Consider the following 24,631-nt stretch of genomic DNA (forward strand, 5'->3'; position numbering starts at 1 on the left):
TATATATATATATATATATATATATATATATATATATATATATATATATATATATATATATATATATATATATATATATATATATATCCAAAAAAGAGCAACAGGAATTCAAAATAAGGTTGATTTAAGACAACAGACTCTCAGGCAACTCAAATATTTAATTGCCATTAGTTGTTTTTTTTTTTTTTTTTTTTTCACCATCTGTTATCTGGTATTTGGTCTAATCAATCTCAATTTCATTTTAAATCTTCTAAACTGAGTTTCAGCCACACCAAAGTAAGAGGTTTTTTTTCTCACTTTGAGAAATATAAATATGTTTTTCCAGAAAATCTTTTTAAAACCCTTCACAAAAGAAACCAAGGTACTCAGATATTACTATTTTTATAGAAACAATTAAAACTATTTACATCCACAGAGCTTTTTGAAAGATGCAAAATAAAAATTTCACTTTTCCTAAAGAAAATTAAATTGTGTTTTTGAATGAATCATTTCAGAAATTTTGGCAGGTCCAAAATAAATGTTTTGACATTTGGTTCAGTAACCTTGCCACCACTGGACTGGAATGGAAGAGGGCAGGAAGAGCACAGCAAAATAAGTCATACATGATGATTGAAAGAGATTGTGTTTATGTGAGTTTATAATTTTTAAAGAAAATGTTGCATATTATGCCTTTAATTTACTGTTTCTTTGTTTTTGTGATGGAGCATCCCAGGCAAGTTTTTCACACTATTGTACACTTATTGTACATGGCAATAAACATCCAGAATCTTGAGTCTCCCACAGTCCAGACGGTGGCGGTAATGCGCCTTAAAACAGTTTGACGACCGCCATTAAACCACAAAAGAAGAAGAGGGAGAAGTTCCGCCCTTACTGTTGGATGATTGGCTTGACGAAAGCGTTCCGTTCTCTGATTGGCTCTAAATTACACAACACGGTTCCGCAAATCTAGTCTGTTTGTGTTTTGACGTTTTTGTAAAGCGCTCCACAGACCACCACAAGTCCAGAAGGAAGGACACAGCCGTCGTTCTACAGCTCGGTTCGTAACTATAACCACTTTAAAATTATGTCTTACTGAAACATGACAAATGCGTGTCCTGCTTCAAGGCTTCAGTTGTGGCGTTTTATTACTGCGAGGGAGTTTTATCAGCTAATGCTAGCTAGCTAAGTTAGCTGTGGGGTCCTTATCTACCAGTATAACTTAAGCGTTAGCCAGTGGCTGTATTGTGTTGACTTGGCAGTTGTCACAATTGTTGGTCGTATCAGTCCGCTGGTGGCTGGTGGTGCGAACTAGATGAAAACATGTTCAATATGTGTAACCGAGGCTGAGACAGTCACTGTGTTTTGCCAGAGAAGCTCATGTCTCAGTCCTGCCATGGAAACACTGTTAACTGCATGAAGCATAACGTAGTCTCTTCTGTTGCTGTAACACTATCGTCCATACATACACTGCTCGTGGACTCCATAACACCGATAGTCGCCTGCTTCATTTAATGTAGCAGGGCCTTTCCTGTGAGCCTCAGTACATGATAGCAACACCCTGATTCTGTTTGTGCAGTGGAAACTTAATTCGTATTAATGGCTACGTTTGCATGCACACTAGTTTTCCACAATATTCTGAATTTAATAAAGGTCATGTAAACACCATATTCTAGTTGGATATTCTGAATTGGGCATCATTCTGAATGGAACTTATTCTGATTAAGACACGTGGGATACAATTCTTTCGACATGGAAACTGCAAAATCAGAATATGCATCTCAGTTGGGGTTTTTACAGCAGTCTGTGACACATAACCTCTTCCACTTTGTGCTCTAAACCAGTGTTTCCCAACCCTGGTCCTCAGAGCTCACTGTCCTGCATGTTTTAGATGTTTCCCTGCTCCAGCACACCTGATTCAAATGATTAGGTTGTTGTCAGGCTTCTGCAGAGGCTTGATGATGAGCTGATCATTTGAATCAGGTGTGCTGGAGCAGGGAAACATCTAAAACAGGCATGTCCAAACTGTTCCATAAAGGGCCGAGTGGCTGCAGGTTTTCATTCCTACCAAGCCGGAGCACACCAGGCTCGACTCATTTAATCACCTGATGTCAGTCTTCAAACAGCTGATTAGTCGAATCAGGTGTGCTGTAGACTGGTTGGATCAAAAACCTGCAGCCACTCGGCCCTTTATGGAACAGTTTGGACATGCCTGATCTAAAACATGCAGAACAGTGGGCCCTGAGGACCAGGGTTGGGGAAACACTGCTCTAAACAAACCAACTAGCTAACAGTTTGCAAGGCTGGGGTAGACATGCGAACACAAAAGAAAATCTTAAATTTGGTGGTCAGAGGGAGACACACGCCTACTTTTAGACAATATTTTAAACATTTGATGTGAACATATTTTGGATATACACAAATATTGCAAAGCTGACCTTTGCAAGGAGGTGGTTAAATGAATGAAAGAGGGAGGCTGTGTTCACACTGTGAAACAAGTCTGCTGCCATTGGAAAACCTTGAAAAAAATACTATTTTGATGTGAGGAAGCTTCCATAAACAGACTTTGCACAGCTGAATGTAAACATGAATATTAAAGGAATGTTCATTTTCATTTGTCATGTAAACAGCTGATAGGAACATGGTCAAGGTCAAAAACCAGAATATTGAGTGCATTTAAAAATGGCCATTGATAACACCTGTGTTTATCCTATGATTTCTGTGTATTAGCAAGAATCTGGCTGTATGATACATATCACAATACAGGGGTTACAATTCAGTATCTTGCAATACTGTAAGCAAGGTGATATATTGTTCAAATTTTAGGAAAACTGTCACAGAATGAAGAACACACCACCATATGCATAAAATCTAAATTAAAAGTTTACTTTTTTATGCAATCACAACACTGAAGATAAGTAACATATGGTATCTAGTGGCTGGGGGTTTAAACAACACAAAATGAACCATTACAACAAATTTAACATGTATTGCAATACAGTGGATTTTTTTAAAATCAATACAGTATCACAAAACATAATTACAAGACTCAAGTGTATTGATGTTTTCTTTTATGTCAAAATGGCTGATGTAAAGAAGGTCTGTTGAAACTATAAATTCCTCACTGTATGTTATATTGACAGAGTTCTCTTGCTGCAACATCGGTGCTTCTTCCTGCATCAGTAGGGACAAAAGTTGGGAGATATGTAAGAGCCATGACAAAATGAATGAATGAAAACACAATGAAATCACAAAATCTCAAGAAAGGAAATATTCACACATCTATTTTCCTTAATAAACAGAAAAATACAGCCATTCTCTGTCTGAATTCAAGTGACTGTCTTTTATTGAACTAAGATGGGCTCCAATTGCCACATTAACAGTGTAAAATACACTTCATTTACAGTCGACACACAAACTAAATCAAACTCACTAGAAATGTCTTGGTCAGTCTTTTCACTGTCAGAACAATCACCAACTCTGGTTTGTTCAAAATTAATCCTTAACTCACAGCATTGGATGCGAACATAGTTTGTCCATCACTGAAATTAGGCAAAGAAAGATTTATTTGTCCATTTGCAAAACCCTAGGGCAACTGCAGAAAGATCGTCATCCATCCACGAGTGAGCATGTAATGGGTTGGCCAGTCTGGTCCCATTGGTCAGTGTGTTGTTAACTTTTCCACGTCACACTCACAGTCCTGAAGAGTGAGTGATCATAATATTCAGAAGAGCTGGGCTGTAAAGAAAAAAAAATCGATACACTGGAGTATCACAGTATTATGTTTTGAGATTCTCTATCAGTTCTCAAAAACACTGCATCATGCCAAGATCTGTGGCAGTGGTTCATTTTGTACTAAATAGCAGTGTTATTATCTAGCTTCACTGTTCTGATTGCATAAAAAAGTAAACTTTTTACCTCAGTATAAAGAACACCTCCATATGCGTAAAATCTGTCAGTTTTCTAAAATTAAAATAAAAAAATAGCAATATATCACCTTGCTTACAGTATTGCAATATATTGAATTGTAACTCCTGTATTGTGATACACATTGTATCACCAAATTGTTGCTAATACACAGCTCTACAGAAAAACGTATTTTCTTCCACTACTGTTAAGAAAGAAGTTGACAAAAATTGCTAGTTAGTCTAAGCTGACATGTTTTGCCTCAACCTAAAGGGGCTGTATAGCCATACTTAAATACGTTGGGAGTGTTTCAACATGCTGAACTGCTGACTCCATCAAATAAACTACACCTGACTTTTCCACATCACAGACTGTATGGATTGTTGCTGCCGCAATAGTGGGTCATTCACAAAGCGTATTTAATTAAAGAATTCTTTCATTGATTGGCTGTGAGTAAAACCATACAAATGGCCATTTTTTTTCTAGACGTTGGAACAAAAAGGATTGAATGGAAGTATCATTTGACTGGACAAGTTTCGATATTACTTGGTATGGGCTTCTGTTGATGACGTAACAATATTGAATACCGATGCTCAGCCTAATGCATCAGTGATGTTGTTGGTGTTAAGGAGGAAATACAGGCTATTTCAGTTTGGGGTGTGCTAGATGATTTTTTTACCCAATGCTATGTTTTGGCCAACAAAGTAAAAGCTACAGGCTAGATGGCCTAATTCATACTCAGTGACAGTTTATTAGGTACAGCTATGTAAAACAAATAATGTCTAATACAACAATAAGTTCTCTCTCGGCTTCACAAAGGCAACTGAATGTTGTTTTTGTTGAAACTGTTCAAAGAAGATCTGATTTCATGACAGTTCTTACATGCTGCAAAGAAACTGCTATTTGTTCATCAGTGCCAATACATGTTAATACAAACATATTGATAGTTTTATTTGTGTGCTGTTGTCATGTTAAAGTGTCTCTTTGTACCTTTTTAGGGTCAAAAAGCAGGAGACAAAATGGCGTCTGACTCTCCACGCAGACCTAGTCGCTGTGCTGGAGGGGTTCTTGTGCGAGCACAAGCTGCTACGTAAGGACAAATATCTTCAGTTTTTATTATTTGATTAGAAATCCATAAAGATGATGTATGCATGTCTGTCTGTTTACTAGAGATTGATACTGTATTCTGTGATATAGCTGCCTACAGCTGTGGGAAAATGGGAATTGATGAGCTGTTTGACTTTCCATATGAATGCATTATCATTGGAGATGACATGAACTGTTTGCTGTTGCAGGGAACAGTCTTACATGGAGAGTGTGGTGACCTTTCTGCAGGATGTAGTCCCTCAGGTAACTTTCCTCTGTCATGTTTTCACTCATACTAACAGCTGTCCCAATTCCCCACGACTCTGCTGATTTTAGTACAGCATATGTTGACTGTGTCTATCGTTGTGTTGATACTAGAAAAGTGACAGAATAAACTATACTCAACAAAGTCAGTATACATACTGAAAATTAGGGCTGCACAATTAAGCATAATATTATCAAAAGCACTGCAATATCCAAATCACACAACCAGAACCAAATCGCAGTTTTCTGAAAAAGGAAAAAATGTGTGACAAAACAACATTTTAATGCAGTCCTGTTGTGCTGCAGTGATGCTCTGGACTAAAAATCTTCTTCCCCAGATGGAAGAAAACATGTTTGTTTGTTTGCTTCAGGCCCTAACAAATATCACACCATCATGATATTAATATTTTTTTTCTACAAAAATGAAAATTATACTGTAATGCTAAATTGATCATCGCCACTAATCATATTGCAATTTCAGTGAAAATAATCGCAATATGACTTCTTTTTTTTCTTTATCACATTGTGCAATCCTGCAGAAAACTGTTTTGTGGTGTGCTGTTGATGGACACTCTTGTCCCATGATGCAGTGCACAGAGGAAAAGGCAGAACTACTTACATGTGCACATACAAAAACAAAAACAACAACAAAAAAATAATGGTGATGAGTAAGCTTCAGAAAGATCTGAGAAAACAAACAAAGACAAAATATTTTGACATTTTCATTTCTTATTGTGATGTTTAACTGGTCTTCCACAGTTGCTGTTTTAATTTGACAGTGCACAAATTTTATCATTTCCTGTCGAGCAGAGCTGCAGCCATTAGTTGTTAAAAAAGTAAATTAATTGCCAACTATTCTCATCATCAATTAATAGTTTCTATCATTTTCCAAGCAAATATGTTTACATTTGATTGTTCAGTCTTCTTAATTGTGAGGATCTGCTGCTTCTCTGTGGGAGCCTTTGGTTTTTGGACTCTTGGTTGGACGTAAGAGGCAATTGCAATGAGCATTTTTTAACATTTTATAGACTTAACTTTATAAAACTAAACTAAATTGTAGAAATAATCAGAGGATTAATCTATAATGGAAATAATTGTTGGTTGAAGCCCTTCTTGCATGCTAATTTTATTATATGAATTGGTTTATATTGTTAACTTTCATACAGTCAGTATGTAGTATGAAGTTGGAATACAGCAATAGATTTGATGTGTGATAACACTCAGAGTCGCGGTGATGTGTTAAGATATGTTATGACACCTGAGATTGAGAGCCAGATGTCGAAAAACATTTCTGAGTAAAGCTGTCAGAAAAATCAATGTGCAGTTTTCAAAAGAGTGTTTGCTTCATATTGATAGAACACCTCCAGTTTTGTAAAGTTGACAAAAAAAACAGCAATCAAAATGTTTGCTGTGAAGGATTATTCATCTCAAGCAAGTTTTGGATCTTGATAAGTTGAATTCCAAATCATACTTGAAAGAATGGACAACTGAGGCATAGTGAATGTTGGGAAATAATTCTAAAATCTTCTGGTATACTTTGGCACATGTAAAGTAATCCCAAACACAGTGAAGCAAACATACAAAACAATTTAATCAGTATGGTCTGTTAAGTTTAGAACAAGATGTCAGGGAATTGAGTAATTTAGTGTAAGTACTTAGTGTAAGCCTGTCTGTGAGTGATCACCATAAACTTTATTTAGAGTCCATCATATGAACTGCTGCTTGTGTGACCAGTCATCCTTAGTTATAATTCTGCTACAAAAATACTTAAGGCTGGTAAACTCAGTGTGGTTAATAGATTCTGGAATACCCAGTTGTGTTAGGTATGTTTGCTGCTGTTTCTCTGTATATTTTGACCACTCCATCTTTTCTGTCTTTCAAACTACAGGCATATACCGGGGCTCCTCCCACAGATGAAAAAGAGAAAATCATATGGGTTCGATTTGAGAAAGCTGACATCAATGGTAAGTCTTAAACTGTCTACCTACAGTAAATGGCAGTTGACATCCCCCCAATTTGAGGAAACAGCAGGAGTACTGGTGTATGAAGCCAAGCAATGTACTGCTGTGGACAGGGTCAGCTACAAAATGTATTTTAGACACCTAAAAAAAACTATATCAGTTCAACTATACCCTGTGTTTAAAGTATTTTCACCACTTCATGCTTAACCTTGCCATCCTGCAGCCTTTGCTGACAGGAAGCAGCTATTATATCAGCCAAATATCGAACATTTAACAAGATAATGCACCAGATGTAATTAATGTGTGGTTTGTTTGTCAGTAGTGTTAGATGATTTAATTCATCCTTTAATTAAACTTTATTTATTGTCTCTCTTTCTGTTTGCACAGACACTGCCTGTAATCCAGAGTTTCTGGAGATGCACAGTGGTACGACTGACCCTCCTCTCTGCCTCATGATTGGCTACACTGACGGGATGCAGATCTGGAGCGTTTCTGTAAGTCACACACCTGATCAGCCTGTAAAAGTCCAAACTCATTCATTTTCAACCTGGACCTTTTGTTTCATAACCGGGTAGCTGTGGGTCCTTAGAAAGTCTTCAAATGTCTTAAAATCTTAGAAATGAGATATAATGTTCATTAATATGTTTTCGTTCATGTATTATCAGCTGGGAATAAGAAACATTGCATTTTCATTGCCTCAGAATGAGCCCTGTGTATCCAGGGTTGGGAGATTTACTTTAAAATGTATTTTGACACAGTTACTAATTACCAATTAAAAAATGTAGTCAGTAATCTAATCGAACTCACAATATAAAAGTCATGGCTTTCTGTTTACTTTTTGATTACATTGCTTAGCCTAATAGAATGTTTTAATATATGTTTTTAGGTATAATTATTTTCTTAATTAATTTATTAGTTGTTTTGTCCATTAAATGTCCAAAAATGAAAAATGAATGAAAAAATCAAAGCTCAAGATGACGTCCTCAAATGTCTTGTTTTGTCCACCACCCATAAACATAAAGTCAGAGAGGAGTAAATAAACCAGAAAATATTCACTTTAAGAAGCAGAAATCAGAAAATTTAGATTTTTTTTCTTAAGAAACAACTTGGTGGAGCCCGCCATGTTTCTACCGTAGCACAGACCAAACACTGGCTCTATATAAGGTCTTTTGTGTTTTGCGTGAGTCTCACGTTCACCTTAGGTTGTCCTGCACACTTGAAAGGGGAGGGTGACATAAGGTGTTTGCAGTGTGCAAGCTCACTGCTAGATGTCACTAAATCCTACACACTGGTCCCTTAAAGTTAATGAAACAGATTAATTGAGACTATTAACACATTTATAGTCTTAGCCTACATTTACCTGAGGATAGGATTTCATGTTTTAGTGAAACAGAATATCCATCTCATATAAACTCACTTGTGAAATGCAAATATTTTGTTGGTCCATATAAAGTCTTTAATTATTCTAAGATTAAAAATGATCTTATTGGGCCTCGTTCGCTATTGTAGGTAGAAATGTTCTTCTTGTGTGCACTAAATAAATGCACATGCAAAATAACCGTCTAATTCATGAAACGTGTGTTTCAGGTCAGTTTCGTTCTTAATACGGTGTGCTTGTTAGTGAATCACAATTCTTCTAAACTGATGGGCTCATGATTACTGTCTGCAAACTGCCACACTAAATAAGCAAACATGTTTCCCCAGAACAGTGTCATGGAGAAAGGGAAGAAGTTTTTGCGATGTCACATTCAGACAGAATTGGGTGTGTGTGTGGAGGGGTGTTTATATGTGCTTAAGACATATCTGCATAGACCCATATAAACATAATTCCTTTGACTGCAGTAACTGAGGTGGTTTGACATTAAAGGTGGTGAGAACAAACAATAACAGAGCAGAGGAAAAAGAAATGCACTGTAAATTAATAGACGAGCCGTAAGTGGGATAAGGAAGTGAAAGTAATAAGTAATAATCAGCAATACTTTACTTTTGCCTTGTTTTTTGTAATTATTGCGCACAATGCAATCAGAATAACGTAAAAAACACTTTTCTTTCAATGAAAATAATGTATCAATAAGTTATAGGTTTATAATAATGATCATGATTATAATATAATTTCACAATTCATGCATAAAATGTAACACGAAGTGCTTAACACAAAACAGATAATCATGACATGTATGATGAAGCACTAAAAACAAGGAAAATAAAATAAAACTGAATTAAAACAGCTGAATAAAACCAAAACTATTTTATTAGTCTTTTTTATGAATGTTGTTTTCATTTGCTCTGCATTTTGTCAGAAGGTGTGTTGTAACACTTTCTAAGATGATCAGGCCCTTATCGTTTGTGTGTGGTCGGTGGCAGTTCTTAATTTGTTCAGACAGTACGAACAAATTCAGGTTAGACAGCACTGATTAACTCCAGAGTTTTGTGTAAAGTGTTCGTACACACAGTTTAAGCACAAATATGTGTGTACATACCAGCAGACACAGGTCCACAACTTGTTTACGTTGTGTTTTCATCAATACATGTGCAATAAGCATTTTAGAAATTGGCCCGTTTATGACTGGTGAAGCATGTTTTATGTCCAACTTGAACAACTTTAGGTGCTTTTGTATTTCCTATGTTGATGGAGAGTCCTTATAATTGATCATGTTATTGGATAATGTAAACATTGCATCATTAATGGGTTCAAAAGTCTTCCTGTGGTCAAATCATTGGCTGAGCCTTGGCCTGCAAGGACATGTCCACTGCTCAACCAAACGGTTGATGAAAACAAACCCTGAAGAATTGTAGCTTTTGCATCTCTGTGTAGTGATGTTTATCAGTCAGACTAAAAGGCCATCCATACCAAGAACAATAACTATAAATATGTCATTTTTAAAAATTGTTCTAACTCAAATGGATGGTGGAGTCCATAACTATAACAATGACAGTGGCAAACAATATTGTTGAGATCACTTTCAGAGCAATTTGATGAATGATAGAAACACTGACAGCCAATCAAAATTCATCTGAATTTACAGGGTCTAGTCTACAATTTATTGAATGCTCATATAATGTAACATTAAGCTGAAAATTACACATAAAAATATCCCTTTGTCTGAAACATACTGCCAAACAGTCTTTGGTCTCTGGGGGCTCGTTTGGTACCGATATTTTCTGTGGAAGTTGCCAGATTTCCATCAAATTGAAGTTGACTCACAGGAAAGTATGGATAAAACTTGTCTTCAAAAGACGACAACTCTGGTAACAGAGTGTTGGATTCTCCTGACTCCTCTTGTCTTAATATGTGGATAATTTTCTCAACTAATCGATTAGTCTTTTGGTCTGGATAAGAGGTTTGAGAAAATGTTTAAAAATGGCCATCAGTGTTTCCCAAAGTTCAAGATGATGTCATCAGATGTCTCCTTTTGTCCACAACTCAAAGATATTCAGTTTACTGTCGGAGAGGAGTAAAGAACCCAGAAAATATTCACATTTAAGAGGATGAAATCAGGCAATTTGGACTTTTTTTCCATTATAAAAAATGACTCAAACCAATTAGTCAATTGTCAAAATAGTTGGAGATTATTTTAATAATTGATTGATATCCAGATAATTGATTAATTGTTTCAGCTCTATTTGGATGCCAAGTTTGCTTCCATATAAGTGACACATGAAACTTTGTTGTGTTTTTCTTTAATTTGTCTCCCTTCTGTAGAATTCTGTCATAAAACGTCATTTTGGTTGTTAATAGCACAGTAACATCTGATTTGAACATTTTGACAATGTGTGTGTATATAAATATGTCATTAAACACAGCTGTAAGCTGCTGGAAAAACTTGAAAAGGTGTAGGAACTGGTGTCTGCAATGTCCATTAGAGAGTGCTAATGAATTATATTATGCTTAAGGAGCTGACTAGAATATATCATTAATCAATCAAACTTTATCATGGCATGTTTCATACAGGTTAGTGCATTACAGAATAATTTATAAATGACTGACAATCTGATAATGAGAAAAAAATCAAACAAATAAATTAGGCTGAATATATTACTGATTCTTGATTCAGTGCAGTGAAACATACAAAATTACATGACAAAGGAAAAGAATGACATGCGCTGAGCACCTACAACTACTGCTGGAGGTTTTAATCAGATCATTATCAGTGACTCACCTGCACTTGTTTTGTCTCTTTTTTTCTGTTTAAATTCAGCATTGTGTTGCAGTGCAGACTTTTGTCCACTAGGTGGCAGTGTTGACCACATTATGAGCAGTTGACTCAAACAGTAGCACTTGCGTTCTGCTCAGGGCTGAAACACAAGCCCAGAGATCCTGTTGAACTTCACTACTGTTTTTCCAGTAAAGGATGTGTAGAAAACACAACAAACAGAATACAGGTGAATTGTGTTTAGTTTGACACTAGCAGGGGTAGGTTATTGATAAGGTAGATACCTGTCACTGACGGCAGGCACAGTCAATCAGAAAGTTGACTTTGGAGTGCAGCAGAAAGGACTTGACAAAGTATAGATATGAGTACAAAGTTTTATTCTACCTTTTTCTATGTTTAGCACAGTATTGAAATGACTTTCAGTTTGACTTCTTAGGTGTGCAGTAGTCATTTAGTTTCAGGGTCTTTTAACCTGTCACCAAGAATAAATGTCAGTCACTTCAGTACTAGCGGATGTACTAAGTAGCTAAACATGGAAAGTCTCGTATTGAGTCATATTGAGTAAACAAAAATATACACACTCACAAATTATAGACCTGAACACTTTTGTAAAAATTGTAATTATTTTGACTGTAATTACATTTGTGATATTGGAGGGAATGCTATTTTTTACATAATTGTTCTAATTTTTATTAAAAACATATGAAAATAATTATGGTGTGATTTATGCAGGGATCTGTACCAAACAAAGATGTTTTCTAACATCTGTAGAGTATGATGTGTAGGCCAGGACATCTCTGCAGCATAATATTTCATTTAAAATGCTATGTTGAAGCACTTTTTGGTTTTAACAAATACTGCACCTCTGGCAATTTGAAAATTGCAGTAGACCATATTGCAATTTGATAAAACGTCTTTTTTTTTTTTTTTTTTTTGTCTTACAGCTGTAGACTGTAACCTTAAAGTCTGTCTCTTCACAACTCTGCAATAGACACATCAATTCCATGGATCACACATGATTAGTTGATTAATCAATTAGTTGACCAAAATAAAATTAGTTGTCAACTATTTTGATCATCGCTTTATCATTTCAGTCAGTTTTAAAGCAAAAATGTCAAACATTTGCTGCCTCCAGCTTCTTTAATGTGAGGATTTTCTGCTTGTCTTTGTCATTTATGACAGTAAATGAAGAGTCCTGTATTTGAAAATTACATTGGGCATTTTTCCCAATTTGTCAATGTTTCATAAACTAAACAACTAATTGATTAATTGAAAATAATAAGCAGAATAATTGGTAATGAAAATAATAGACAGTTACAGCCCTCTTGTGTATACTTTTAAATCATTACACCCAATGAGAATGTCAGGGAAACAAATTCAAATCCAATACTAAATCATGATGGAATCTATGATATATTATAAAATATAATAATAACAATTACTTCAACAAATACTTGTAAATATTTATTTGATACTGAGTTGTATTGCTTTAGATTACCCTGGTAGCCTGATATTGTGTCCACAGAAGACACTTAATTTAGTCCATTATACTGTCCAACACATGTCATCATTGCTGTTCCGCCACCTCTGATGTGATGTGAAATATGACCACAAGAGGGAGACTGTGATAATACTGTGTAATGAAAGGGGTGATTTTGGTGAACATGATCCCTGTTATTTACAGGTCAGATGTGCACCACAGAGATTAAATCATATATTAAATAAAACCCTTAAAACAAAGGTCAAAAAGGCACTCACACCATACTTACTGCAGAACAAAACTATTCTGTTTGGTTATTTTTAATTTTTCACACTGCTTGTTTGAAATACAATACATACATCTAACTTGTAACCTCGATTTGAAATAACTTGATTCACTTATGTGTTACCAAGTGAAGTGTTTTTTTTAAGTTGGTCCAGCAATTTTCTTTTTGCACCGTGGACCAGTGTTAAGTAGAATGAGCAAGATATCTTATTCTAAAGTCAGTCTTGAAAATCATTAGAAGATTTTGTCCACTCTGTGACTTAACAAATTACTCACAGCGCTGCAAAGGTTTCACTCCCTGAGTATCGCCTTTCATGTAGTGGCTGTCACTGAAACATGCAAACTTTGCATACATCCTGCGAGATCTAAACACACCAAAGTCCTTAATCAGTCTCTTTATAAACATCCACAGGCCGTGGGTAAGGGGACACACTCGTGCTTCACCCGTGAGCGCACACATCGGCCACTGTGATGTGGCAACTCCTGTGCTGCTAGCAGATTTTTTATTTTTTTTTGGGTTGCAGTTATTATGGTGGAGCAGAGGATTACAGCTGTTTTAGCCACACTACACACACCCAGTAAAAATAAAAGCTCGGTGAGGCTCCTGTGCCCTTTCAGTTTCAGCTGAACATGACACCGATTCTGATTCACACAGCGCAGCCGGCCTGTTATCACACGCTGTCCTCCCTCATTGTTTTTCTTTCAGTTTTCAAAGTTTATGGGATGTTTCTGGGTTGTGTTTTTTCGCAGGGTTTTAAGTAAGCACTGAAGGTGCCTCGGTCTCTGGCTCTTGAGTGGCTGTGAAGTGTTTGTGACAGTTGCTAAGCCAACACCCTCTGTAATGGCCCCGGCAGAGTGCGAACATACACGTGTACACACACTGCTGAGATGGAGACTCGTGACTGGTTGTATGGATGCTGACAGAGCTGTTTAGGTGATGTAGATTACTGTCGCCTCACACTGGAGAGGTGTCATCCACCGCTGCCTGATAAGAGGCAGACTGTTGTGGACTAATTGTCTGTCTGCATACGTGTTGAGATGAAATGACCTGCTTGGAAGAAAAGTGTCTGCGGCAAGTGTCAGTGGATGTGCTGGAGTCCTGGAGCTGTATTACAAGTACATAATCCTGCCTGAGACTTGAGAGGAGAGCCTGACTGATACTGGAGTTTTGGGGCCGATACTGATATTATGGAGTAAAAACATTCACATAGGGTCAGCCAATATTCTTTATATATACTTGATGTGTGTAATGTGTGCAGCACATGAACACACATTTTTGCAATGACTCATCAAACACATGTCAAAACATCAAATCAACCAACACTTGTGACAAGGATATGTAATGGAGACTTTATATTTTACAGATTAACAGTAAACTTTATTGACCAAAATTTTGTTAAATTAAGTTTTACAAAAATATGATTTAATCAGGCATAAAAAGTTAGGTATAACTTAAGGACCCTTGTTTCACTTCCTGGTTGTTTAAAAAAAAAGGCTCGTATACTGCTCAAGCTCTGGTAAATTTTCAATTTTTAAACAAATTCATGAAATAATATTTCTATCAGATGTTCCTCAACAAAACGTGTTAACTCTGTAGCCTTCTACATCAAAACTAAATAAGAATTATGGTTTAAAACTTAATATTTTGATTAGCATAAGAGAACTTTGAGCAACTTTAAAAAAAAATAAAATGGCTGCTCACTACGACTTTGCTGTGATCATCATCATATATTTTCCAGCAGGATTGAAAAGTAAAAATCAAACACCCCTTGAAATACAGTTTCCCATTTCTCAAGAATGAGTGATAAAATAAAATAAAACAGAACAATATATACATTTATTCGTAATTAGTTATGTATATATACTTACATATACATGTATATTACCAGGAATGGGACCAACTTTACATAAAATGCTGCCTATGTAACTTTAAATAAATAAAAACTATCTACATTATGTTCTGTGAAAAAACAAACGAACAGAAACTTCTCATATTGCTGCATATTAGACAGCATATAGACATATACATATATTAATGATTGGTCAATATCAGTCAGTGAAATCTGCCAGCTGATAGATTAGTGAGTTTTATCTGAGTGATCTCAATATATGACTTGAGTCTGTATAGACCCTGAGGTGCATGTTCTAAGCAGTTCAAGCCAGCAATGTATTTGTAGAAGCTTGGGTCCCCTCCTCTGATTCTTTAATCCTCCCCAATCTTGATTGTTTTCTGTAAAAATGTTAAGAAAACCGGTTTATGGGTTTGAACAGAATGTAGATCAGTACCTGTACCAACTTCAGGTGATTCGTAGCTGAGAAATTGAGATCCATCTCTCCCTCAAGGATTGTAGAACATCAGAAAGGTGTTTTTTGATTGTGTGGAGCTGACACAGACTCTAATGTAAGTCTTTTACTGGACAGTGGGGGGAGCGTATTCTTTAAGAATATTCTTTAAGGGGGGGGGGGGGGGGGGGCATTAAAATGGGCACTGTCGTTGTCTTTCTTTGTTAAATTAAGCCATGCATTACTTTCCTCTCCATCATGACTTGTCATAGTTGTAAATTTCCAGGAGTATAGATGCACAAGTTTGTCATCATTGTTTTGCATTGTGCAACATATTGTAATCAGTAAGAGGAACTGGTAAGCTCGTAACCAAGTTGTTAACTGGAACTAGTTAATGATTTCCATCCCAGTGAAATGCACACACAGGACCTACAGACATGCTTTCAGTGTTTTGCAGAGATGTCAGCACCTGGAACCTCTCCAGCTAGCAGTCCACACTCTGTACCAACTGGTCCATGCTGGACTTGGTCCAGTTCCCAAGCCATGTCAGGTAGAGGGTACCATGATGACATGTTGGGTGTAAAAAGCTTCAGTGGTTACTGGTGTGATTTTCAGTGCAGGTATCAGAACTAACTGATTGCTGCTACTTACCCTATAGTGTTAACATCAACTTTCCTAAATGAATCCTTCCTTTCCATGCCACTTTACTCACCTTAGATTTTCTATAAGTTCCAAACAGTGAGAATGTTCTACTGTATGTGGGGTAAACGGTTTGACTGGAGAGGTCACATGAGTATTTAATGACACGTCATCAGTGCCACCATTGATTTTTAAAAAAAGGGGATACAAATGAGTAAAAATAGCTTACGCATTAAACACATGACCATGCAGCAACACAACATAGTCAGAGGTGACAAAAGTACACACATTCGTTACTCGAGTAGAGATACAGATATTTGTGTAAAAAGACTCTGGTTAAAGTACAAGTACTGATTCATCTTCTTTACTCAGGCTTTGAAATGTACTCAAAATATAAAGGTTAAAAGTTGCTGCCTTTTATGTTGTTTTTGTCTTGTTATGTCTTTTCTGTTGTTTTTCATCTTGTCAGGTCTTTTTGTCTGATTGCATCTTTTACAGTAGTTTTTTGTCTTGTTGCATCTTTATCGTTGTTTTTCATCTTGCTATGTCTTTTGACTCATTGTCTTTTATGTTGTTTGTCTCCATCTTTTTTGTCCTGTTGCATCTTTTGTATTGTTTTCTTTTTGTCGTATGTCTTTCTGTAGTTTTGTAGTCTTTTTACATCTTTTTTGTCTAATATTTTTAATGCCATTTTTATCTTGTTACTTGTCTTTGTCTTTAAATTTTCATCTGATTATGCCGGGCATGTGTGATGTGCCCTGATGGATACACCAGTGAATTGTCTTTTCTCTGTGTGACTGTCCCATCCACTTAGGTTGAAATCAGTCTTGATGTTGGGAGGCAGCACACAATGATGCAAAATAAATATAATCAATAATTCCTCTAAAATACATTAAAACTCAAGTAATGAGTCTGTTTTGAAAATGTAAAGAGTAGAAAGTACAGATATTTGTGTTTTAAAATTTAGGAGTAAAAGTAAAAAGTTGCCAAAAAATACTGAAGTAAACTACAGACACTTAAAAAAAATCTTAAGTATAAAGTATTTCTACTTAGTTACCTCCCACTCTGAGCATAGTGTGCTTAATTCTTTTATTATGAAATATATTACTCCATTTGATTTCATAGTTTCACAATCAGTAAATAAATTATTACAACAACGAGTGATCTTCACTCAGTATCATCTGTAGTTGTCACCAAGTCAGCTGACTGTGAGTGAAATAATATGTGAGTTCATTTTTGTATCCTTAGACAACTTGCATAAAAAAAGTTTATTTTAGTTTGTTTAGCAGCTCAACATCAAAAGTAGCATTGCATCACTGTGGGCTCGTGCACTCTTATCGTTTTAGTGCTGCACGCTATGGAAGCCTGTGAACAAGCACCTGTTACTACACGATCCCTGAAGCACCTGCTCCCTCCAAACCTCCAATATGTCCAGCACTGTGTTAGCGAGCACACTCACTTGTGAATATGGCCCAGATATCTGTTCACAGCTTATGGCATTACATTTGGGAGATTAAAACAGAAGAGCAGACACTGTGATTCCACAAAAACATCCGAGCCACAAATGAAATGAATATAATGAATAACTGTAGGCAGGGAAAACAACTTTGAAAAAGCAATTTGGCATATTGCATACACGGGGCCACTAATGTAATGGTGGGAATGTTGTTGATGGCAGTGGATGTCACACAGAGCCATGTAAGGCGAGGATGAGCGGCGGGGTAATGCACAATAACCCGGCGCATTAACCTCCGGCCCTCCCCTCCTCATTTTAATCCAGCAAATTCCATTATTCCCCCTCGCAGGTCCATTTGCCTGTACAGGAATCCTACCCTGCTGCCAACCTCCTTTTTATTCCTGCTATCAGTGCTCGTATAACCTGCTCATGTCTCCAGTGTTAATCTACCACCGCTGGGCCTCAAGCACTTTGAATAAAAACACAGCTCCAAATCCGCCACTTTGAAAAGGCTACTAATTGCGCAAAAGAGCGATCATCCCCTCAGATGGGTTTAAAGACTTAAAACAAACAGATTAAAGCACTAGTAAAGTGATAATGCAGGTTTCACTGTAATTTAACGCATAAAAGAATGACAAAAGTGGGGCATTCTGCGCTTAGAACAATGTGCCATTACACACGCCAGACACTGCCAAGAGCCACACAGGCCATTGACCTAATATACTGCCATCACGTATGAACACATGAAGCCTAAACTGGGCCAGGCACACACACATACAGCATATCCATTAAAGTGCTTTACACTGTGGCTGCATTTCCCAGTAATAAAGACCACAGAAATGCAGCAAACTTTAAAATCCTCTCTAATAGGGGAAACCTTTAACGTTTATCCCTAAATGTCATTTCAAGCCTGTGTGAATGTGCTGGAATGCACTTGTTTGATCACTGAAGTGGGCTAATGAATAAAAGTTTTAGATAAAAACACACAGCTTTTAGACTGATCATCAGCTGTAAAACAGTCAAACACTTGAACAAACAGCTACCGCTAATGTACTTTTCTTTTTTCTGTTCATTTTTATGTACAGTTGTGTATTTTAGAACACTTAAATAATAGGCTACACAGTAATCAAAATTCAGTCATTATATTATTCACCCTCATGCCGAGTGAAGGTCACGTTTTGTTTTTTAGTCCACAAAACTCTGCTGGAGTTTCTCAGGAAAACAGCATTGCAGAATCTCCCAAACAATGGAAGTGAATGGTGACCAGTTTTCAAATGTAAAAAAACACCAGAATAAAAATGTAAAATGCCTCCACGCTGCTGGTCTGGTGTAATGCAAGTCTCCTTAAGCCCCAACATGCCACGTTGACTAAAAAATGTTACTTACACCACGTTTTTAGCCCAAATCTTCACTGTAGATCCACATTCACATGGACATGCACACTGTCTGAACTGTGTATGTGTGTGTTGTGACGGTGTACAAACAGCTTGTTGGGACTTGAGGAGACTTGAGGAGACAGTTGTTTTTTTCCGTTTGAAAATTGGTCACCATTCACTTCCATTGTTTGTGAGATTCTGTAACACTGTTTTCCTGTGAAACTCCAGCAGTGTTTTGTGGACCAACAAAATAAACCTGACCCTCAGTCAGCATGAGGATGAGTAGATATTGAGTAAATTTTCATTTTTGGGTGAACTATCCCTTTAATAGGTCTGAGTATCAAGCTTCAGTACTTTTGGATACTGACCAAAATGTGTTGTCAAGTAGACGTCAGAGTGAACGACGAAGTGAAACTAATTCTTATTGTCAGGTGTGTATAGCACAGAGTATTTAAAAAGTTAAGTTCTTAAGTTGGCATTGAATGCTTGGTCAGAGTTTGGTTGTCTTCTACTTGGATCAGATATTTTCTAATTAAGATAATTAATTTTGATTGTATTTTTTTTATGAAAGCAAAGTTGTTGTATGCTTTGTCTTAAGACAAAATTAAACCTTACACCCAGTTTTTCACGAAACCCTCAACAATGCTCTAAAAATATCTTCTCATGATTAAAAAAATTTAGTGTCTGTCATCTTCTAGATACCTGATTTTGCACTGTCAAATTGCAAAAATGTTATAAGGGGAACATCTGTCATTGTAGAGGTGGAAATGCACATTTCTACATCAGTATTCGTAGCTGATATTGCCAGACTAATCCACATTTATGAAAGGGACTGTTTTCAAGTAGGAAAAATATGGGCATTGTGACAAACTTTCTCAAATTACAGATAAACAGTGCACTAAAATATTTTTCTGAAAGCATTTGAGGCAAGAAATGCAGTAAGTTAACCTTGATTCATATTTGATCAGCACTGCCTAGGTTGACAGATCAGAGTTTCGTGAGTCTGGTGTGTTGCGCTCAAATGTGACGTCACTGGCTCCTCTGTCAGCCGTCATATCAAACCTCAAACCAGCTTCATATGAAACAAACTGTTGTCATTGGCCTGACTAGATTTAGGCCAGGGGGAAATCTGTCTCTATGGATGCCCAGACATATCTGCCTGACCAAATGAAACATGAGCTCATATTTGTATGGTTTTCAGGTTTCAAAATAAAACCACACTCTGTTAGAAGCAATTTTACCAAAAAGGCTCAGGATTATAAAAATTCCAGGAAAATATGTTTTATTTGTAAATGAAGTGCACCTGGGGGATATTCCACAAAGAAGCAAAACCTTTTTAGGTCCGGTGCTAAAAACAGCAAAAAAACACAAAAATATAATATAAAAGTGCAAAAAGCACCGATAAATGTCAATAACAATGGCAAATCCTGTATTCTTTTCGGTACTTGTGAAAAAATAATAATACAAAAAAAAAGTAAAATAAATAAGACAGTGAGAGGTACATGAATTATTTGGTTGTTTGGTTGAATTTGTGTTAACTTCCTGGAGGGAAGATGTAGTTGACCAGAATGCAGTGCAGCCACATGTTTTTAGCGATGGGTGTGGCCACACAATCATAGACCCGCTCAAATGTTCAGGAGTCGACTTGCTACCTTGACAGCAGAAAGTTCACGGAGTGGTCAAAGGGAATTTTGGGGAACAGAGGAAATCAGTAACTGAAGTATAAATCTGAATAGTGGGTGGAGCCACAACATAATTCACAACATCTCATGAAAACCTGTTGAACATGTCCGACATCATCCAACATTAAGTCTGCAAGCAAAGGTGCATAATTTGAACATTTTGTTAGGCTTCTCATCTTTATCCCCTCGTGATCCTGCAGTCAAAACAGAAGGTGGTCTTGGAGAGAGTAAGATCTGTTGGAAACTCTGGTTACAGTGTTTCCTATGCTTTACAGTCCCACTGGGACAGAGACATGATGGGCTTCTGTCCACTTGGCATTAACCCTGTTGGCTGTGTCACAGTAAGTGTAGGCAGCTCGTTTGCATTGCGATGCCACTGGGCCTTTTATTCCGTGCTCAGTAGATTTTACTCGGTTTGGCTGCAACTTCAACCACCAGGCCGCCCTTGTTCCCCATCCTCCCTCCCTCCCTCCCCCCCGATCCCCCCTATCTCTTTCTATGAACAAACCAGTTTCACACAGTTGGAATAGATTATTTTTCTTACAGTGTGAACAAATACCTTTTTGTCCATGTGCTGTTGTTGTTCTGCAGAAATCTCCCTCGGTTTAAATCCTTCATGGTGATGAAGGATTAAAAAAAGCATACTTGTCCTAAGGTTTACGTATTAAAAATCTAGTGTGTAAGATTTATCATTATCTTAAAATGAGCACTTTATATCTACAATAGACCTGTAATGATTAGTTGAATACTTATTAATCAATTATTAAATTAATTGCTAGCTATTTTGATAATTGATTAATTGCTTTGGGTCTTTTTTTTTTTTTAAGAAAAAAAGTCAAAATGATCTGATTTTAGCTTTCTAGATGTGAATATTTTCTGATTTCTCTCTGGTCTCTGAGGATGTCATCTTGGACTTTTGGACACACTGATTCTTTTATTTTTTTCCACCATTTAGGGACCAAACATGAAAGACATGAAAAACAGCTGATCTTAGTTAAAAAGTTAAAACATTACATTACTTGCTAGCTAACGTTAGCTAAAAAGTTAACAGAAAGTTACATTCTTTGCTAGCTAACATAAGCAAAAAAAGGTAACAAAGAGTGTCATTGTTTTCTAGTTAACATTAGCTAAAAAAAAGTTAACAAAAACATTATTTTTGAGCTAGCTAAAGAGTTAGTTAGCCTTGTTAGCTCTAATGTCCTCTCCATGACAAACTTATTTTGGCCGAATTAATGGAGCAACTTGATCATTTTGCTCAATCATCTCACAAAGGTGGCCTTTTAAGTTTTTAAAATAAAGAAAAATAATTCAATTTAATAAAAAGATAAAATAAATGAGCAGAAGGTTTTATCTAAAGTAGATGGACTGAACGTTGGGTTCAGATGTACGTCAGTGTGCTCCATGCTTGGACCTATTTCTCAGATGACAAGTTGAAATTGACAATGAAAATAATCATTAGTTGCAGCCTACAGAGGCCGTGCATCCTCTTTGTGTTGCACTGCTGTGTTCCTACAGTAGCCCAGAATGGACAAACCGAGCACTCGCCCTAAAGAACGCCTTTCACATTCTTATGAGTTTCATGGCCACTGTAGTTTCTCCTGAACACTTGAAAAGGAGGGAGGGTGAGACCAGCGGTTTTCAGTTGGTTGCAGTCTACAGCGTCACCAGTGGATGCGACTAAATCCTACACATTGGTGCTTTAACTCCAATGTCAGTTTGCGTTACTGAGAGTAAAATGTGTCAAATCTTTTCTTTCAGTTGGCAGGTGAAGCCCAGGAGCTGTTCTCGGTGCGCCACGGTCCTGTGCGAGCTGCTCGCATCCTGCCAGCTCCTCATATCAGTGAGTATCTTCAGCACTTTAACCTCGACCCAATATGACGCTTCAAAGCACACGCTTCATATTCTAACTTCAAATGAGGCTTTGATCAGTTTATCAGCATTGTTTTAAATTGGTAACTTTTAATGTACCATGAGACTCTTACTGCTGCACCCTCCAGGGTTTTCTAGCCTTACAGTTAGCCTGGCTTTGTCAAAAAATCCACCTACCAGCACCTCTAAAGCTCATTAACATCTTATGTCTGGTTTGTTTACTCTATAGAAAGCCAAGTATAAAAATGACAAGTTGTGGTTTTAATGACTGTATTGCACAAAATGTCAAGCTATTCCTTTGAGGGCCACTTCACAGCATCTGTTTTGCAACTGTGCAGCTCCAACACAGCACAACAAGAACTATACCTCGAACTATACATAAGCCCCAGCTTTATTTTTTATCGTTCTAATCCTCCAACGTGGAAGGGATATGGCAGAAGAACATGTTCTCTTTGTAAGTCCTGTGAAGTGTTTTTTATTTTTTTCAGGATGACTTTAAACTGTCTGTCCTGGAAAAAACCCACTTTGGTTAACTTGATTTCAGCATTCAAGGTCGACACTTAAAATTAAATTTCGTATGGCACATCCTAATGCAGTTTGGGGTTGTGGGCACTCTTAGTGGTGCTACATCATTAAAATTAAAGAGTGCTCCATGCTGCCTCATCCTAATGTTAAAGTCAATCTACGATTAGTGTTGGCCTACTCTCAGTCAGCGGTGGCAAGCCTCTGAAGTCAGTGCGTCCTCGCTGCCAAAGCTCTGCTGGAAACTTCTGACTGTACCTTCACTGTTCTGTTAGCAATCTCTCTCTAACCCCTCTAAATCTTGTCTTTAGGATTCTTTAGTATTTTGTTTAGGTAAACGTTCATGTTATGGATGCTATTTTCATTCTAGGTTTACATTTGTTAATTGTAACCTCTTCCACATCTTTTCCAAGGATTTGTCCTCCTCATACTGTATCTGATGGTCCCCCAATATGGTTATAGACTCCCAAAACATTAATAAAGTATGTTGCGCACAACAGATCGCCATTAATTAACCCGTGGAGTGGACTGACTATAACAAATGAATGATATGTAAGACAATACGAGTATTTGTGTTCCATCCTATTCTTCTCTTAAGTTTTTCCTTCTCTATCATGTTACTTGCTCCATGTTCCTTTGACCTTTAAAGGAGTCATTAAATTTGTTTCCGTCTGTGTGATTTTCTACACATTCTCTATTTACGCATCCAGCAACTGAATGGAAATACCCCAAATTAAAACTATAAAAATATCATAGAAAAGTTTTTTCATGCTTGGCCGAGATGCTTAAGTTTTCTGTTGATAAAAACAAAATGCAACAGCAAAGTAAATCAAATCAGTTATAATTCATTCACATTTTATTTTGCCGGTTTTGGAAATTTGTGCTGAACTTGGATAGAAACCTGACTAATTTTAAAGTCACGTCTGCTCCGATAAACATCACATCATTATTGTATTATGGACATAATTTGGTTGCCGTGACAGTGTGACAAACATGGTAGCTAGAAAACCTGACCAAAAATGAGCATTGAGCAAACAAAAACTTAAACATGCATCATGGTGAATCCTGTCATTGTTATTATGCCATGATAGAGTGTATATTCTGAGGATGACATGCAGACAACCTCTGTGTGTTCTGTGTCTCATAAAACCCTGCTAAAGAGTTCAGAAAGACCCCTTTTTTTAAAAAAAGACAATTTTTTGGGCTTTTTGCCTTTATTTTGGATAGGGACAGTTGAAAATATGACAGGAAAGGGGGCAGAGAGAGGGGGAATGACATGCAGCAAATGGGTCACAGGCGGGAATCAAACCAGCGACCGCTGCAGAGGACCAACAGCCTCAGTACATGGGGCGAACGCTCTACCAACTGAGCTATGGGAGCATCCCCGAAAGACCCTTTTTTGACCAACAAGCACCTCGTGCTGGTCTTGGGCTGGTGTTCCTAGGTTCAACTAGCGAACCATCTAACAACTGGTTTGCCTTTCCAGATGGTAGAGAGCCAAGTCATTACGTAGCAGTAAACGCCTCTGGTTCCCTGGCAACACTAACTTCAAGCATGCCACACCCTGACACAGTAGGTGTCAGTAATGCGCAGTTATGCTGGTTGCAACTTGCAATAAAAAAAGAAGGAAAAAGAAGCACAACAACTACTTCAGAACACTACTGTTGCCTACTAAATGAACACTGTTGTCTG

The 24,631-nt window shown here is 37.0% G+C and overlaps 1 protein-coding gene across 1 annotated transcript in view; it reads left to right on the forward strand.

Moving 5' to 3' along the window:
* The first annotated feature begins 910 nt into the window (after positions 1-910).
* Positions 911-24,631, forward strand: part of bcas3 (BCAS3 microtubule associated cell migration factor) — a 486,530-nt gene continuing 462,809 nt past the window's right edge. The window contains exons 1-6 of the mRNA XM_084716803.1: positions 911-1,036; positions 4,881-4,972; positions 5,178-5,232; positions 7,121-7,196; positions 7,581-7,687; positions 22,307-22,388. Coding sequence (XP_084572929.1) covers positions 4,902-4,972; positions 5,178-5,232; positions 7,121-7,196; positions 7,581-7,687; positions 22,307-22,388 — 391 coding nt within the window. The 5' untranslated portion in view covers positions 911-1,036; positions 4,881-4,901. The remainder of the gene's footprint in view (positions 1,037-4,880; positions 4,973-5,177; positions 5,233-7,120; positions 7,197-7,580; positions 7,688-22,306; positions 22,389-24,631) is intronic.

Source organism: Lutjanus erythropterus, chromosome 4 (genome assembly GCF_056507025.1).
Source record: "Lutjanus erythropterus isolate fLutEry1 chromosome 4, fLutEry1.hap2, whole genome shotgun sequence".
Lineage (NCBI taxonomy): Eukaryota > Metazoa > Chordata > Actinopteri > Lutjaniformes > Lutjanidae > Lutjanus > Lutjanus erythropterus.